This window comes from Rhopilema esculentum, chromosome 4, assembly GCF_057945365.1.
Source record: "Rhopilema esculentum isolate cy_ngs chromosome 4, ASM5794536v1, whole genome shotgun sequence".
NCBI lineage: Eukaryota > Metazoa > Cnidaria > Scyphozoa > Rhizostomeae > Rhizostomatidae > Rhopilema > Rhopilema esculentum.
The window spans coordinates 9,684,753-9,703,259 of NC_142818.1; the positions used below are offsets into that span (position 1 = coordinate 9,684,753).

At 34.8% G+C, this 18,507-nt stretch overlaps 1 protein-coding gene across 1 annotated transcript; it reads right to left on the reverse strand.

Annotated features, from left to right (window-relative positions):
• Positions 1–164: 164 nt before the first annotated feature.
• Positions 165–18,507, reverse strand: LOC135691002 (transmembrane prolyl 4-hydroxylase; the record flags this gene model as incomplete). Its single annotated transcript, XM_065208717.2, has 12 exons — positions 165–670; positions 1,221–1,311; positions 1,927–2,051; positions 5,670–5,727; positions 6,015–6,180; positions 7,309–7,343; positions 8,407–8,468; positions 9,010–9,083; positions 9,755–9,880; positions 10,813–10,894; positions 13,933–14,084; positions 18,342–18,507. Coding segments are annotated over 12 exons (1,431 nt in total), but the record flags the coding sequence as incomplete, so codon positions are not given.

Below are 18,507 nucleotides of genomic sequence, written 5' to 3' on the forward strand. Positions count from 1 at the left end.
TTCTAGGAAGTTGCAATCTGCGCTGCATTTTCGCGGTATTTTATATTGCTCAGATCTTAACAGGTAATTTATGAAACAAAAACAGTTTTATTTTTAACAGTCTTCAATTCGTAACGATTAAGGAGTTAAATTACGTTATGCGATACATTTGAAATACATGCTGGTAGAAATATTTTTAGCTTTATTAAGAATTTGGGTTGTGATTAAATTTAAACCAACATTTTGCTTCTATTTCCTCTTTTATTGTAAATGATTTACTTTTAAGCAGCTTTTAAACGTTTTATTTTAAAATTCTGTTTTATCTTTAGTTTTCGAAAGTCTAAACCCAAACGTTCTCGCGACAAGTATGTTTACCTTCGACTTGATACAGCTCGTTTCAAACCTCTAATCCAGCAAGGATATGGTCTGCTAGTGCATACAAGCTTGTTCTGTGGTACGAGTCGACTTCTGGTGCCGTGATCCAATTATTTGCGACCCATTTTTCACCTTTGATTATGTCACAGCCTCCATGCAGCGAATGGTCATCCCGTTCACCTAGCCATCCATGTTCATCAACATGATGGTTGTACCACATGACAGCCTTGCCTCGTTTAGGCGCAACCAATGAGGTAGCATTGTGGCAAAATTTGCTCAGATTGAAAAAGTCACCGTCTTTTCTCATTTGAAAATCCTGAAAAAAAAACAAAGAGAAGTTGCTAGTGTTAAGGTCGATTTGTATCTTATAAAGAACTGCTGTAAATTTTCAAACTTTTCATTCGCAAATGATTTATAAGCAACGGTTTGCATTTCATTAGATAGCAAGAAACAACTGACTGATAGATCTACAAACATCCTGTACAAAAGCATAACAAAATTGAATTTAAGTGGGAGAATTACTTTTGAAGGGTAAATTACCGCATTGAAGGTCGCAATGAAATAAAGTAGAAAATATTGTTATGTTAAAAATAGAAAGTAGATTGATTCAAAGTTGAAAATAGCATGACATCATAGTGTGCAAAGAAAAACAGACGAGAGTTTTTACAGCGCACTTGGCTTCAATCACCATTCATAAGACTTGCGTTTTGTTTCAATAGAAGCTAGCCTTTTGGGATCGTAGTCACAATGTACTTTATGGAGAAAAAGAATGTTGAGCAAAGTTGTTTGCGCTTTATTTTCCTAGGAGGTATCTAGTAAGGTGATTTCGTCATTGAATATTTGGAGGGGAAAGGGAAAAAACATACCGAATGGGTGTAGTTTTCCGAATCAGCGACGGGAAATGCAGTCTCTCCACCTTCTTCGACATCATTAAGGTAATACAAAATTGTTATGTACCTAAAATTTAAATCAGTTATTCTTTATATGTATGTATGTTTAATTTTTCCATCAAATAAATTACAATTTAAAATTAAGAAAAAGATCTAAGTACAGATATATAAAATTTACAGATAGAAGTTAAAAGCATAGACTAAAAACACCCCAGGTTAAAAATGGCAGGGATAGCATTAAAAAGGTCAATACAATCTTGTTTCCATAATGGTCCCTCATTATGGAAACTTTATCTAATCTTTATCTAAATCAATCACCCAAGACAATCTTAAACATGGAAAGTTAGTTTGGTTGTAGCTTGAACCATCAGGTAAAATCGCTTGAAAAGTTTGCTACAAAAGTAGATAAAAAAGTGGAAGAATTTTTCAGTATGGTTGCCATGCAAAGTCTGAGACATGCAAAGATGATCAGGGTCTCAGAGTTAGGCTTTGTTTTCGGCATCAGGAAAAGTCCACCATTTCGGCATCCTACAAAAACTTATCAATACTATCTCATAATTCTTTTCGAAAGATTGCTTTGACACGCAAAAATGCTCATCGCAATGCAAACGCAGATGATCGCGTTCATTAATCGTGAGTAATGTAAATACGATAGCTTAGTAACTTTCCAAGAGGCAATTACCTGCAAAGTCTGCATTCTGTTTTTCCATCAGCAACAAAGTGGCAGCATTCTAAATGCCCAAACTGCTTTTTCGATTGGCCATCAAAATGTGCATGATAATGCCCATTGACGTTGTAATGAACAACCTGGACATAAACAAGCAAAGATTATTGACTGGATCAAAAGTTGTCACAGTACGGGGTGATATTACTGATTATGAATTCCGTGTCAAAGGGCAAGAAAATATTCTTCAAAAAGTCCAGAAAAAATTAATAGCACCATTTCTTAAGAATCCGTCTGCATAAAAGATGGTGCCTTTCAGATGACCTAGTCAGCTCAGCCTGAGTTGAGATTTTATTAAGCAAATAAATCTAGTCTAGCACCGCCAGATGAGTTGAACATAAACTTAGGTTAAAATTTATCGGGCAAACAGCCCCCCAGAAGCCGATTTCTACCATAATGCCATAACTTTTCGCAATGCAGATACAAGCAGTACTCAATACAGATACTTAATATGTAAGAAAATAAACGACTGCAACTAATTCTTGTTGCAATCAACAGCAGGAAAGGTGTCTTTTTCAGCCAAAGTTCCCAGATAAAGACGTCTTTGGCCCTTGCGTCAAAAAAGGGAACAAAAGCTGGTCTTATCGTTGGTGCCAAGGACTCACTGTGCTAAATAGAAGTAAAGAGACTGGTAGTGTATAATACCATACAAACAGCAAAGAAAAATTTACCTATAAACATAGAGCAAAGCATCACAACGCTTTTCAAAAGTCCCAAAGTCAACACTTGTATTATAGTCCACGCCCCTGCAATACCAATCTGCAGGGGCGTGGTCTAAATATGTAAACAAAGTTTTGAACAGCTCTAACAAATTATTTTTGGAAAGATATGAAAACATAGGACAGACAATTCTTCCTTACAGTTTCAGTAAGTGTTAAGTTGATATGAAGCCCTAACTGCAACAAAGGCTAAAATTACATAACAATACAACATTTGTTAAACAAGCATTATCAATGAAGAATAAACATAATTTCTAACTTAATTTAGTTTACTTTGACGCTCTATGTGTTTATAGGTTGATGCTTTGTTAAAGGCAAGGATCCTATCATGCGAATTACAGGGAAGCAACCCGAGAAGCAGATGTTTTCACAGTTCTCTTTCAGTTTCTTGATTAAATGTTTAAGAAAATGACTTTCCTCATGATTCAGAAATATTGGTTTTTTCAACCGCACAAAATCGATTTGCATTTTCAATGCAAAGCACAGGAGTGCCTGAATCTACAAATAACTTCACGCAGTTTTAATCAGCTCTACCACAACTTCAATGACCATTCAAATATGCAATATCGAAGCAACATAGAATAACACAAAACTGCAGCTGTTCGTTTCCCTTTTCAAAGAGCAAACAAATTAAAATCCTAAGAAGTTTTTATCAAGGATCGGCTGAACCTTTGCCTAAAAATTATCTAGGTTAACTTTGAAAGATAAGTTGACGCGTATTTTAACAAACCTGTACCTATCTTATTAGCTCTTTATCTGGGTATTTGATAGAACTGGAGATACAGGCAAAACAAAATTGCCACGCTACAGCGAATACAACTAACTCTGATTACCTTTGGATAAAACATATTTTATTACGAAAAAATACCGCAATTTTTCGAAACCGTGTAGTAGCTACGTAGATTAGCTTTTTTTGCACGCGCTTCAAAGTTATTGGAACGGTTTATGCATAGTTGAGAAAAAATGCTGGTTCAAAGACTAAAACGTCGAGTAAAAGGTTGCATAGAAATCCGAGCTACAAGAAGGCAACATCTCCGTGTCTCTGATATTTCTTTCAATTGATCTGTGTATTAAGAATTTGTTCAAAATAGTGATAGAAGTTTGAGGTTTGGCGTTGTGAAATGGAATGTAGGCGAACAAACACAACATTTAGTTAATTAACTTCTTAGCGCTGAACATAACCCAGAACAACGAGTAAAATTAATGATCTGATGAAAACTTTTGATCCCCGTCGAACACCATTACTATTTCTTGCTCTGCCATAAAGCAGACAGACGGGATCTTCGCAGCAGTGTAAATGCGATATTGTTGCCTCGTGGTTTAATAAGGCCCTCAAATAAAAAGTTCCTGAATTCATCCAGTACGACCATGAACAATTATCTCTCTATTCAAATGCAAAAATTATCAAAGCAACGCTAGAATTTATCCATGCCTCCAAAAGTTTTGAATAAGAAACAAAAACTTGCAATTTATCTCTCTTGTTAAACATATTCTCTCTTGCAATTTTTCTTTTAGTTATTTGTATTTGTCTTTTAGGTCCATGTTAAAAACCAAGGAGTAGTCATGATGTTTTGTTCCTCCTGGTATCGTCTTCTTTATATAGCAAAATATTTCGTTAGTTTTTACATCGTTAGTGTAAACTTTTATATGGGATAGCAAAAAACAATTCGACAATAATTGAGCAGTGTTTGACAACTACATGCGATTATTAAGGAGATGGCTGAACAAGTGAAGCATTGGACTGTGTTCGTTTATCCAAGGTTTGATTGTGACGTGGTAAAAATTAGATGGGTTTCAGTTGGCGATATAAAGCCAAGTATTCTACAAGATCATCGACCTACAGACAGAGTTGTACTTAACGAAATTGCCGAGAGTGATTGCAAATGATCACATCATTTCTATGTTGATTTTCAACACTCTTTACAATTTCTTTCAGACAATCATCTATGAATAATTCAAATAGTTAAAGATAAGATAAGATTTTCTGATAACTAATTAAAAAGATTATGAGAAATTGCCAAATAAAATGCTAACCTGGCTTCTTCAGCCTCTTCTACACGAGCCAACATTATCTACGTACAGGTTTTCCTTCACAAGAGTCTCTTCTCTTGAAGACTGGGTCAAATTGGGAGAATTTGGCAATTTTTACTTGACAAGCATACTAAATGTAGGTTTTTGAAAAGTACGCTTGCCAAGTGAAAAAGTATTAATTGAAAACCTGCCCTAGTAGACAACTTGACAAATGTATTTGAAATCTTTTCTTGTCTCTGGACTAATCATTTCGTGCAGTTTTTCGATCAAAAAACACTTGCCAAGAACTTATCAAAGAAAAATTGCTTGTCTAGATAATGCATTTAGGCATTAAGAAACAATGCAGAGCACTGCAAGATAACTTTGCACAACGTCAAAACATTATTCTGTTCTTCTCGTCTGCCATCTTTATTGACGAAATGTGAAAGAGGATTTATTGCAATAGCCTGAACTTACCACTAACCAATTTGATTTCCAAATAAGGTGTCAGAAGAAAAGAACACTTTAGTACCATGTTTATCGATGTTTATCCCTTTTTGTGATAAAAACAAGGCCATCTCTTGAACCTAGCAGAAATGTTAACCTTCGAATGATGCAGCACTACGTTTGAGATACTAATTCTGAAATTGGGGTAGTTCAGGCTTGTTGAATCGCAAACTATACCCAATAAAGCTTAATTAGCAAGGAGTTTATTGCACGTTATTTACTGATCACGTGATTCTTCTATGTGGTCAGTAAATATATGGGGCTTAAACTTGAAAGAAGACTAATAAAAAGTCAATTTAAGAAAATTCTGGTACAGTTTCTGAGAGAGGCCGAGAAAAAGACAAGAAACTTTCATAAAGATCAGGCATTGGAAACACCAAAATAATATTCACAGCCGAAATAAAAATATAATATAAGGTTTCACTGTGGTGAAAACAATAAAATGGAAAACTAAGAAAAGCGTACCTGGAGTTGTTCTGAACCGTCGATAATCCTTTTAGAAAGTTTGGTGAGTCGTTGTACTCTGGGAAAATATAAAATGATTCAGTTTTCTAGTCTTTCAAGCAACATAGTCTGCATTTGAGAAATCCAGAAGGCAAAAGGGTGATCTACCACAGTTTTGAAGTCAAGCACCGTTTTACAAATCAAAATTTGGCCTAGACGGAGTAAATAGAAAGTAAACAGCTTTGTGTAAATAGAAAACGTTTTTATTGCAACTCGATGCGGTTTGAAATTCTTTCAAGCGATTTTCAGTTTTCGCCATATATCTATTTCATCTTTCTTATTGACCTCTTAGAATTAAATTTCTACCTGCTCTTTATCTTCCTCATAATTGGATCTGCGACTCTTCCTTGCTGCAGCCATGTTTGCTCGCTAAATCTATCTCGAAATCGTGGATGGTTCTCTCTAAGGTTTTTCAGGTACTCGTTTAAGCTATCTGTATTAAGGGTTTCGAACTCCTCCTCAGTAATTTTACCTGCAATGGGATAAAATGACTATTAGAACTATTTATCTAACAAGGAAAATTATGAGCGTCCTTCTAGGCCGAATGCTATTGAATATTAGCAGAAAATCATAAAAGCCTATAAAAAGGCTAAAGATAACTACAAACATTAGTTGGCATAAAGACTGATGAAGATATTTATTCATTCAAAAAAAATTTAGTTAAATATTGGTGGAATATCGATAATTAATTGAAGTAGGATTTTGGTAAAATAGCCTAGCAGATCTAGATGTATATTTATATAATTTGAGTAACATAAAAACTTTCGAAGCTTGGTTTGTTTCGAAATTTTCTTTAATATCTTAATCATAACTTTTCCAAAGTTCTTTTACTTGTGACAATCTAAAAGGTGTATTCAAAGAATAATATGCTAGATATCATTTTTGCAAATGTAATAGGGAGCTATCCGATATGACAATTTTATGTGGCTTTTCTTTTGACCGCTACACTAAAATATTATCTGTCTCTTCTTGGTTGCCTATTTAGATAAATTTTCCAATTCATTTTATGTCTTTTGAGATAATTCCTTTTCTTGATTGTTGTTTATCCTTTTGAAACAGTAAATTCTTCAAAAGTAAGCACCATTATTGGTTTTCTGTCTTTTGCACTGTCATTGGCAGGGATAGAACGATTTGTGTATTTTAGATATTAACTTAAAAAATAGATTTGATAATGATATGTAGTGCACTTTCTTCAATAATACAATATGTAAATTAAACTACTAAAAGGTATTCATTTCGATACCAAAAGAGGTTAAATTTCTTTCCAAAAAAAATTCGAATAGATTATATAGGAATAAATTCAGCTTATAAAAATTCATCAAATATTCAGACTGCCTGATACATCGAACACCCCAAAATATGAGCAAACATTGCTCCTTTGCAATTATTCCTGTTTAGATTAAATCGAGCTTTCGATAACTTGAAATATTTTGCTTTGTTTTTAATGCTTACTGTTGTACACTGACGGTACTTCAAAAATTCGACCATGTTTTTACAGTAGAGCAATATTGACTGTCGATGCACAGCAAGAGGCAGAGGGCTCGTCATAATGCCATCATTTTAGCTATCAAAACTTTTCCGGATTATTGAGGTCACTCACCGTCATCGATCTCAGTGATATTCAGTTCTTTGAACCTTAAATGAAAATACAGCTTTTTAAAGAAATCGTGTTTACAATATTGACAGTGCTTTGCAGCTGGTGGTGGCTCGCTACTAGCTCAGTGGATATAATCACAGCGTAACTGCTGCTTAATTTGAATTCGACAGGGAAGATTGAGCACAAGGCGAGCTAGATAAGCACCTGGAGGTGATTAAGCCTACAACTTAGGCCGTAAGACCGCCGCACTGTTTTCGCTCAAAACTCGATTGCATTTTGAAAGGAAAAGAATGACACTGAATGCAATATGGTTGTGCATTGCCTGTTGATGGCGGTGAAACGGCGCCTTTGCTGCGAAGGAGCTTGTTCAACTTATGTACTGCACTTGCGCCCAAGAAAACTACATTAAACTATGGAACTTAATTAAGTTTAGCACGACAAATAAGCGGAACCTAACCCCAACCTTGCCTTTCCTTTTTAAATGTTCAACATGGATAGAAATTAGAGATGTGTGTCGCACTTATCTGAAAATTAGAAATAACAAATGAAAACTTGGTTGAAATCTTTTTTAAGAGTAATGTTTGAAGATGATTTGGACAAGCGATCTAAGAAATCGGATTGTTCGAGTTATCGCCGTCGGCTTGGATTAGCAAGTGTAGCAAAATTTAAATTTTTTTCTGCACATAGCTCTGTAATGTCAACGTAAAACAAATTTAACGTTATAATTGTTATAGTTCTCATTATAATAATTAGGCCCGATATTGGTATTCGGCCATTTTAAAAATTTTTTAAGAAGTTTAAAGCTTTGTCAGGTACAATGTAGGGAAGAAGAGCAAGCAAGGGTCGTCTGCGAAATTAGTTACTCCCTCATAAAAAAACATGCGCGTCATTATTACTTTTACACCAAATATAACGGTAATAAAGCCTTCTATTCAGACTACCATCATTTTGGGTCCAAACAATATTGAAAAAGAAAAGAATGATGCATCCATATGATTGAATTGATCATGCAGAAATAGCTGCGAGATTCCTGTATTATTTTTAATTTCTTTCCCATTTATGGAAATTTGCAATGATTGACACTTCTAAAGCATTACTCACATTTCAACAATATCTTGGTCCTCTAAATACAAATATCGAGTGTCAACTGCAAACTTTTTCACCTGAGGAAAGGAAACAAACATCAAAAGAAAATCAAATTTAAAAAAAGCTAACGAATCATACGTTACGTGAAGATGAATTATTGTTGCCATACGCAAATGCTATGAATAGAGAAAAGGCTAGACAAAATTAAGTCACCACGGGGACAGATTTGGAGGAAAGGGTGTTAGATTATGATTGGATTTTGTGCCACACCCTTCAGGTGACTGGAAATTGATGGAAACGCCAATATTTTTACTTCAAGATAAAGAAGATCGGAAGATGAATAAAGCTACTATTCTGCATCATTGTATTCCTATTTACTATCAAAGCTTTCTTTACCGAATTGAAGCAAAATTTATCGAACAAAAATAAGTGTGGGTGGGGGGGGGTCGCACCCCCGGTAAATCCGTCCCTGGTCACCCCTCAAATAAAGGCAGAAACTCAATGAAAATCAAACATATTCTACGTTTGTATAGAGTAAATTGCTACAAACGTGCGGTGATTTTTTTGCATGTAAACGACAGCAAAAATTGTGCAGTTATTTGAAATAAGATTACTTACATCTTCAGCCGTTATAACTCCGTCCTTATTCTTGTCCCATTTGTAGAAAACATTGCTCTCAGCTTTTGAGCGTCCTGCAAAAAAGAAGGCATCCTTGTTGCTAAGGACAAGATTTTTGAAAGTCTTACGAGTTCCACGCGATAACATGGTTTGGAAACATTTTTCTGTGCCACCAATTAGATTATTTTCTTCGTGGCTTTTTACATTGTTTAACCACGACAGCCCCTGTCAGTCTGTTGAGACTGCTTTACATGGTCTTGTAAAAAGCGTTACAGAGAAAAGCCTGAATACAAGTTTTGCTTACAAAAATAAAGATTTAAATACCCATATTCAAAAGAAATGGTATGCAAATTCAAAAGAAAAGAAAAGCAAAATTCTTTTAGTTGATATCTGTACCTCTAATGTTTTGGAAGAGGAACAAGCAATTCGTTTGGTTTTGTGATCACTTGCAAGGAATTATAAAAAAAGAAAGCTTGTAATGGCATTTCATAACCAAATTTGAGGCCTCTGATAAGAATATTTTCAAATCTGAGGGGTGGATACGGACACGGACACGGACACGGATACGGACACAGACATTGATGCGGACACGGATGCGGACACGGATACGGACACGGATGCGGACACGTACACGAACTCTGTCAAAGACACAGATGCGGACATGTACACGGACTCTGTCACAAACACAGATGCGGACACGGGCATGGACATAAAAAACAAAAAGGTTAAGAAAATGTTGCTTCACCATGTACTTGGTTTTGACTTTTTCTTGAGATTTCATCCATGTGCAAACCACTCGCTTGCATACCACTGGACTCTGCCATCGCAATTATGTGCTCACATTCATCCTCTGTTAAAAAGTCTGGAATTTCTATGCAATAAAAAAGAGGAAAAGATTGAATAAATTTACACTTTTTGCATAAATATGAAAACCAATACTCTGACGAAACAAGGTGTCAGAATCGATATTACAGATAGTGTTTTTAGCAATTTGTAACAAATAAACGACACGGAACTGAATAAAAAGTAAAAACAACTTGACAAAAAATTGATAAAATTAGAGAAATTTTTAATCTTTTATAATCCTAAAACCTAAACCACAAGAATTATTCTTAAAAGTCATCTGAAATGTTTAACACCAAACAACCCCCTAGATGGGGACAAAGCAACCTTTCTATATCCCAAAAGGCTGAGAGTGAAGAGAGGCGAAATCTTTCAAAATAGGGGGTATTCTTTGAACCATTCATAGACAGTCTTTTTGCATTTTTTGTTTCGGCATAGCATTGAAAGGTTCAATTTCCTTATAAGCATGCATTCACGTTTAGTCGTTATAACCCTGGTCTCTATTGCTTCAAACATTACAGGCACTCAATGTTGGTCCTATTAACTTTGGACTTCAAATATTGTCCAAAAAAAGATGCTGAATGAGGGTGATCAAAAATTACTTGGCTTTGATACGTTTTACGCAAAGCAACTACTATTTCTTACATAATCTTTGAAAGGTTGTTCCTTTTAGCGGTGATGAAATGTTTAGACAATCAAAAGATCGGACAGTCTTTTGTTCAAAAAAATGAAGCTAGTTGCGATAAAAAGGTCGCATTAGTTGATTCACCATGAAAATGAATTCATTTTTCAGCTGATTGACAATAAATTATATCAATAAAATTTCTATTGCTAAGATTATCTCAGTTTTAAAACGATATCCTGTTATTTTTTCATTATCGTCAGCAAAATAAAAACTATTACACCCCTAAAGGAATGGTTCAATTGATGTTTTCATTGAGTAAAAATTCTGGAACTTACCAAAAAGTCTTGGCCTCAATGCTTTTGTAATCATCTTGTAGTTTTTTCCTTCTTCAAGCTCAAGTTCTCTGACATAACCAACCTTAACAGATACAAATTTAAACTTTTCTCAATGTAAGCCATAAAATTCAGACACTCCTAATGATATATCATGCACAAATGACAATCTGTCAAAGATCACATGACTTTAAAGCAGCAAAGACTACATCTCATCGACAGTCTTAAAAAATTCATAGTTTCACAGTATCCCATATTGAAACAGATAGCATGAAGTAAACATTACATGAACCGGAAATAATTGTTGTAATCGACTCATCCACACAGTGATTTATTTGTTGGCGAATTGATACCCAGCCATGATTTTTGCTTTAATATTTCAACTATTTTTATTACTTTGAATTTCTCTTGCCTTCACTTCATTTTTCATGATAATTTTTATTGTTTGTCAGTACAATTTTTTGATAATTTTTGTAGTTGACTACTTCTGTTCATTAAATATTTTTTTGAATATAAGCATTATCGACTACACTCATTTTTTTATAAGAAACAAAGGTCGATGTTGAGTACTCCAGTTTCTTAATGATCTGGAAATTTCAATGATCACTGTTTCTTAAGAGTTTCTTAATTATGATGCCATGAATGATATTATGAAATGTTCGTGACTTTTTTATCACATCAAGAGATTCGCTTCCGTTCCGATGCTTTTTTTTGATGTGGGAAGTATATTCTTATCTCTTGTGTCTTAAGTTCTAGACCAACAGGGCAATCTTGTTCTTGGATTTTACAAAATTTTGTTGTTCTCAGTTTTATCACGATTTAATAGTTTCTTAACTTTTTTGCTTCGAGTACTGAAGTTTCTTAATTTTTTCTGACTGTCCAGTACTCGTTTCTTATGGCCAGTTTCTTATAAGCAAAAATGAGTGTATGTTGAATACTTTCTCAATATTCAGCATTTTCTTTTAAAAGACTATGTGATTAATTGATAATGATTAATATTATCAATATGATTTTACATTTAGTAACTTTTTGGGAATGTGACTAGGATCAGTGAGTTATCATCTGTGTCTACCATATCATGTCAACAAAAGAAAATGTTTTGGGCAAGAAAATATCCTGAACAAGAGCCCTCTAAACAAAATGGAGGTCCACACAACAATAGTAAAGGGTAGATTTTTTTTTAATCGAGAATTGACAGTAAAGGTGAATGTGACAGAACGTCTTGTTAATGAGCGTAAATTACATAAATTTACATTTTCCTAAACGCAGTAATTAGTTAAACATTTTGCGGATATTCAATCAGTTATTACCCGCTACATGAGTTGCTCGATCTATGTGATCAATCATGTTGTTGCTTATTTGATTAACAGCTTGTTAAGTTACCATGTTTTGTGTAAAAAAGGGGATCTATAAACGTGCTCTAGACTGGTTTTCCAGCAAAACGTCTTTGCCAGACTGCTGCGATGATTTTGCTGTGTCAAAAAATTCCTTGTTGCTTCAAGGGGTTGAGAAGTAAAAGCAAGCTTTCATTGAAAATCCCTTTCATTCCGAGCAAGTTGAGATTCCTGCAGCTAATGACATTAGTTTTTGTAAGATGTTAGAAAATAATTCTATATTTGTTTTAACTGTCTTAATGAGCCGTTAAGTAACATATAAATGTTCACTAGTGTTTAATTTATGCTCAAAAATGCCAGGAATAAAATTATTTCCTTAAAACTTTTTTAACGTTGAGGCATTTGTGATTGGTCTGTTCTGCACCAGTGGTCTCCAGGAAACGTGCAACCAGTAGCAATCCGTTTAAATCATCAGCAATCGCATTTATTGGAAAAAATTGATATTTGACTTGCAAGCAGCTAAAATGACATGTTAACTTTCCTGGCTCTTCGATGTTTTTAAATCTTTCAGAATTAAAAATGTGACAAAAAGGATGTCTAGCGAAAAAAACGTAAACGGAAATTTCTTGGAGAGAGGGGGCAGGCATGCAATAAAGGCCCTTCACAATATGTGTCCTGGCCTATACAAAGCTACAGGAATCATAAAGGGCTGTTAAAAAGTTTGATTTGAAGATTTTCGAGCATAAAGTAGCGAACAGAAATATAAGACTTTTCTTTTGTGTATATCTTGGAGACTGAGAATCAACAAATTAACAATTTAAAAATGCAAATAACGATAGCAAGAGGTCTGTCGAAAAAAGCATATGATGAAATATAGCAAGTATGTCATCTGTAATAATATGCAGCTTGTATGCTTTAAACAAGCGGAAATATTTGAGAGAAATGTATCTTGAAAATGGCATTGAAAAAGCAAACATTTCAGGACATACTACTTAGAGCTTTTTTGTCTGACATTCCTCAGAGTAAAAAACGTCAGAATAAGGGTCCGAAAGAACACGATTGAAAATATATACCCAGTTGTGGATCGGCCAACAGAAACAGGATTGTATCTGTAGAAGGCCACTATAGAAAGACGATCTTTCGACCTATTGATGGTACCTCTGACACTTTGACACTGTTTATTTTGAATGGCTTTGGTTTTTTTAGTCGCATTTGAATACTTACCTACTTGATAAAAACCAATTTCCAGTACTGTATTCTGTTTAGAATTATTGCCCTAGGACTACAGACATTTCTAACATCTGTTATCAGTGGTCTTACCAGCCTTAGCTTCAAAAAATTTCTGTTCCCAGCACGAATGATGTAGATAAATTTTCAGTATGGTTAAAAGCTAAGGCCAGGCATCACAATACGACTTATTCACAGCTTTACAGATCAGCTGTTTTAATGACAGTAAGAATCAAACAATTCAACTGCCTTGTAAATGATAACACCTTCTTCAATTTGATAAGAAAAGGCTTCCTTTCGTTACACTATAACATTAAGGCCATTTTTCGATCATTCAAAATTAGGACGATTCGAAGATCTTCTGCCTTTCCTGAAAGTTCGGAATATTGCAGCTGAGTAGCTCAAAATTTAGACTTTATTTTCAATTCTTCATTACAGTATTGTTTTGGGCGATGTTATATTTGTAATTGTGTTAAATTTTAATTGTAATATACTAAAGTGATACTGCCATACCTAGAAGAAAGCAGAGATGTTGATTCGAAAAACCGTACGTTAGCCTTACCTCGACCGGATCCCATTGAAACAAACTTTCTTTTGGATCCTCGTAGACACATGGCTCATCATCTTCTTCTTCGACAGGCTTTTCACAGAATTCTTGCCCATTTTCATCTTTCGTACATTTCGAATCAGTATATTTGTTCGAATCAGCAACCGCTATTAGAAATAGTTGAAAAAATATCAAAACTTTCATGGCTTCACTTATATCGTTAAGTTTCAATCAAAAGTAAAAGTTCATACAACAGAAAATGTGGCTAGATTTTCTTGAATCTTAATGCAAATTTTTTAGAATATGATCGACCAAAAGAGCATAAGCCTGTCACGGTAGGGTGGTAAGACGGGGGTCGGGTAAAGCAAACCCTGAAAACCAGGTATTTTTCCTATTCTGTAAATTCTAGTTCATTCTCGCTAGAACTATAAGAAAGATGGACTTTTCAGGTAAAACTTGCAGGTTCATAATTTCATCTTGAGGCAAATGACTGTTTGACGATTTGTTTTTTATCTTAAAGTGACATTCAAATCTTTCTGACAACCTTCATTGTCGATAGAGTCGTAACCAGTTCAGAGACCTTTTGTTCTTCAATGCAAGCCCCCGTTCTATTATCGAGGGTTAAGGACAGAGATCAAATGTGGTCAAGAGATAATAATTAGGCACCTTGCAAGTTAACGTTGGGAAAGAGGCATATTGTTTACCTTGACTGGTACTTACTTATTACCTTCATAAAGCTGACAAACGTATTAGGACAATGACCTAAATGTGAGGGCGCCATGGGCCCGCGAAACAAAAAACGGTATACTGCTTAAAAACAATATCTGCCCCCAACCAAACCCCCAAAAGTTTCATAACAAAGAACACATGTAGTAGGCAGGGCCATCAACTGCTCTTTTGAGGTCCGAGAACAAAAATTGATAAGGCCCCCATAAAATTCACCTAAACCTTTCAACTAAAAGCAAGTAAAAAGAACGATTTCTAAGTAGTAAAAACAAGTAAAAAGAATTGTAATATCTATTGCTTTATTGATTAGTGTTTGGCTGTGTGATGTTGTGCATTGACTAAGCGATGATGACTGATTGATGATTACATTTATTTTTGACAAGGATTTAAATAAGAATATCCAGACTCAGAACCATCCACTTTTTAAGAATATCATAATAATATTGCACAGCTGTAGCTCGCATATTCGTGTGTCATTTTTCATCCCGTTACCTGCTTTACGATGTTCGTGACAAAGGATCGCACGACTGGTATTTTGTTTTTTGAGATAGCGTGGTTTTTATTAGAGGGCAGGCAATGCAAACCATATCAGGTTTGAAGAAATAAGGATACTTTCAGAACATATTAAGGCTAAAAACTAACTTTTGTTCAGGCTATCGAGGCTGGACAAAAATTAAAATATTTTTGCAAAAAATAGAGTATTGACTGATTAGACGAGTACCTGAGTTGACAGCGCAGAGAAGTAGTATTCGGTGTGCAGAGACGGATTTCAAAAGCAAGGATGGGAGGTGTGGGAAAACAATTGGATTTTGGTTTCACACCCTTCAAGTGCCAAGAAAATGATAGGAACGCCAATTTTTACAATTTCGTTTTTAACTATAAGGCAAAGAAGATAAGAAGATATATAAAGTAAAATTTTGGCATAATTTGATAATTACTGACTACCAAATTTTTTTACTGAATCAAAGCAAAATGCACCAAAAGACACAATAATATTTAGGGGGATGTGTCGCACGCATCGATACAAAAGGGCATTATTTCTTTATAGTCATGATTGTTGATGTTCTTAATAAATCTTTTTAGTTTTATATAAAATATATAGTACAGGTTTTAATTTGTAATGTTTGCGCATGTTAGTTGCTTTGCAATGGTGGGTATTTAGTTGGAAACTTACTTATCACTTTTGTGATAGAATGTAGAGTTTGGTATTTTGAAAAAAAATGCATTGTGGCATATCCCAGCTGGAGCTTGTTACCAAAGATACACGTTTTTTAAGAATCACCCTTAAAAGAAACATCAGGCTGAGATTTCTCTAAAAATGAGAACATTCGAAACAAGGCAGGCTGGAATTCAACAAAACTCTAGAGCTAAAATTACAGCTAAGCTAAAATTGAAAAATAGCAGAATAGCGACAGAAAGCCAACTACAGTTACAAATGCGATTGCAACAGCCAACTACAGGTACGGAGCAGGGATGTGCCGATTGGGGAGGGGGCGTGGGGGAGGGCGTCACGCCCTAAATGTCTGCAAACTTAATCAAAGTTGGTCATGCAGCTGACCCTAGCATTAATTAGGAAGTTTGACCAAATTTCAACCTGCAATTCATTCATTTTATTGTTCATGGTTGGCCATAGTCTACTTTCTTTTTTGTAATACACTCTTTTTTTATAAGAACATAAGCCTCAAAATTGGTCAAAAGTTAAAACCAAATTAAGAACAAGCTGAGCTACTGTAAAATGCAATTTTGAATAACGTTTTATCTTATAAACGAGGATTTTTAGCCATGTGTGGGTGCTTTTTCGGTGATTTTTCAATCTTGTCGGCAAATGAAAGCTGTCTCACTCATTTTTTTGGCAAATAAGGCCTGAACATCTTCCTTGAGCGAATACGCTAGGAATCTCACTATTTTTTTTAATTTTAGAACAAATTAAGAACAATCAACCCTCAGATTTTTGAAAAAACAGCCAGCCTGAACTCGTATTCACTGGTTCGTACAAAAAAGAGGGTATCGCAAATAACTTGCTATAAGAGGCAAGCTAATGACTGTAAAAAAAGATTGCAAGAAATAACTGCAAGAATTTTTCTGAGATGCATTTTAAGCTAATCTGAAGGGTGTGGTTGAAAAAATGTTCATCGTCTCTGGGGCATCGTCTTTCCATTTTGCCCCAGAGCCTCTAAAACCTCTCGGCGGCCTTCCAACCATATTTACGCTTCAATTTTTATAAAATTCTATAGATTAGTGAAAATTTTATAAGCTGCAATTATTGTTATGAAGAGCTCAAAAGAAGCTGTAATTCATTTTAGCAGATAATTGGCTTTTCGCAAAAAGATGCTCATGAATTCACCCAAAAACGCGAAATCCAGGAATATCAGTTTCCGCAAATTTAATTTCCTTTTCAAGCCATCATTTGCTCTTACTTGTTAGTGTGTATATGATCATTTATTTCATTGTTAATGAATTTTCTATGCAGAAATAATCGGTCAAAAAAGTAAAGTTCGTCACTTTTTCTGAAGGTCCCCCCCCCCCCCCAAAACAAAATTGTCTAGGCACATCACTGGTACGGAGGCTTTAATTACTTTATCAAGGACAGAAACTGGAGGGGCGAGAAACTCAGATTTTCCGACAAAAATCTGATAAGCATTTATCTTTTTTCATAAGTTTGAACATGATATAACGACATCAGAACTGAAATGAAAAATCTTTTGGCACATTCATCAGATACTCTTATGTTTATTCAGCTTCAAAATCTTTCCTATCAAAATATAAACCATATCAATTGGATAAAAAACTAAACATCCATGTTAAATTTCCGACGAGACCAGAAGTTTTCCAACAAAGTAACTGTTTACAGGGGGTTTTTGGCCCCTTCTCCCTGACTCCCACTATCCACGCTACTGATACACAGGACATTCGAATACAAAAATAAGAAATACGTGAGGATGAAATTGAAATTAAGCGCAAAATAATAAAAAACGTGGAATAGAACTGATCTAATCTGGTCTTTGAGTTTTTTAGTTCGCGTTTGAGTTTTAGCAAGGTGTTGTTGATAATAATCATTCATTTCTGATCAATGCCAAACCACTTATTTTCAGACAGACACTGACATGTGCTGGGGAAACAATAGATTTCAAATTGTCCAATTAAAACTCGAAGCGATATAAATGATCGCTTTCCATTGCACGAAATTCTTTTGCGGTTTCACGCAATTATTGAATATGAATGCATGTTTGAAAACCCAAGCTTGCACCCCAATTGTCGCACGAAAGCACAGTCTCAATGCAATGTTACTGCCTTGATGCTAAACATGACACGAGTTGTACCTGATCAAAAAACGAAGTTTGAGAACGATGAATTATTTCGTAAACTCTCCAGGGAATCGGAGGTATGCACTTCTCTTCACTTCTCAAATAATCGTTTCAATAATTTCCATGATATATTTCATTAGGCCCTTATCTCTCTGTAAACTATTTTGCAGGTAGTGTCACTACTAAGATTCAGATAATGTTATCACCTGAACGGTAAACAAGACCAAAGCTAACTCAATAGCTTGATAAATATTGTTTTTAATCAAAGTATTTCTTTAGCAGCTAGAATGTTATCGGTTCGGTCTTCGCGAAACTTATTCTTTCGTGATGTCATTGAATTTACAACCAGGTGATATTTAGACATCCCTTTGTTCTTAATAACTTAATACTTACTATACTCTATCGTTTGTTTCTCCTCGACTTGTTTGTAAACTTGAGAGCGTACTTTGCTTTCGAGACAGCAACATTGCAATGGTTTCCAATCATCGATTGGCCATTGATAACAATGGCTATATTGTTCTTGCAAGGTCTCTAAATTTAGTATGCCATCAAAATATTT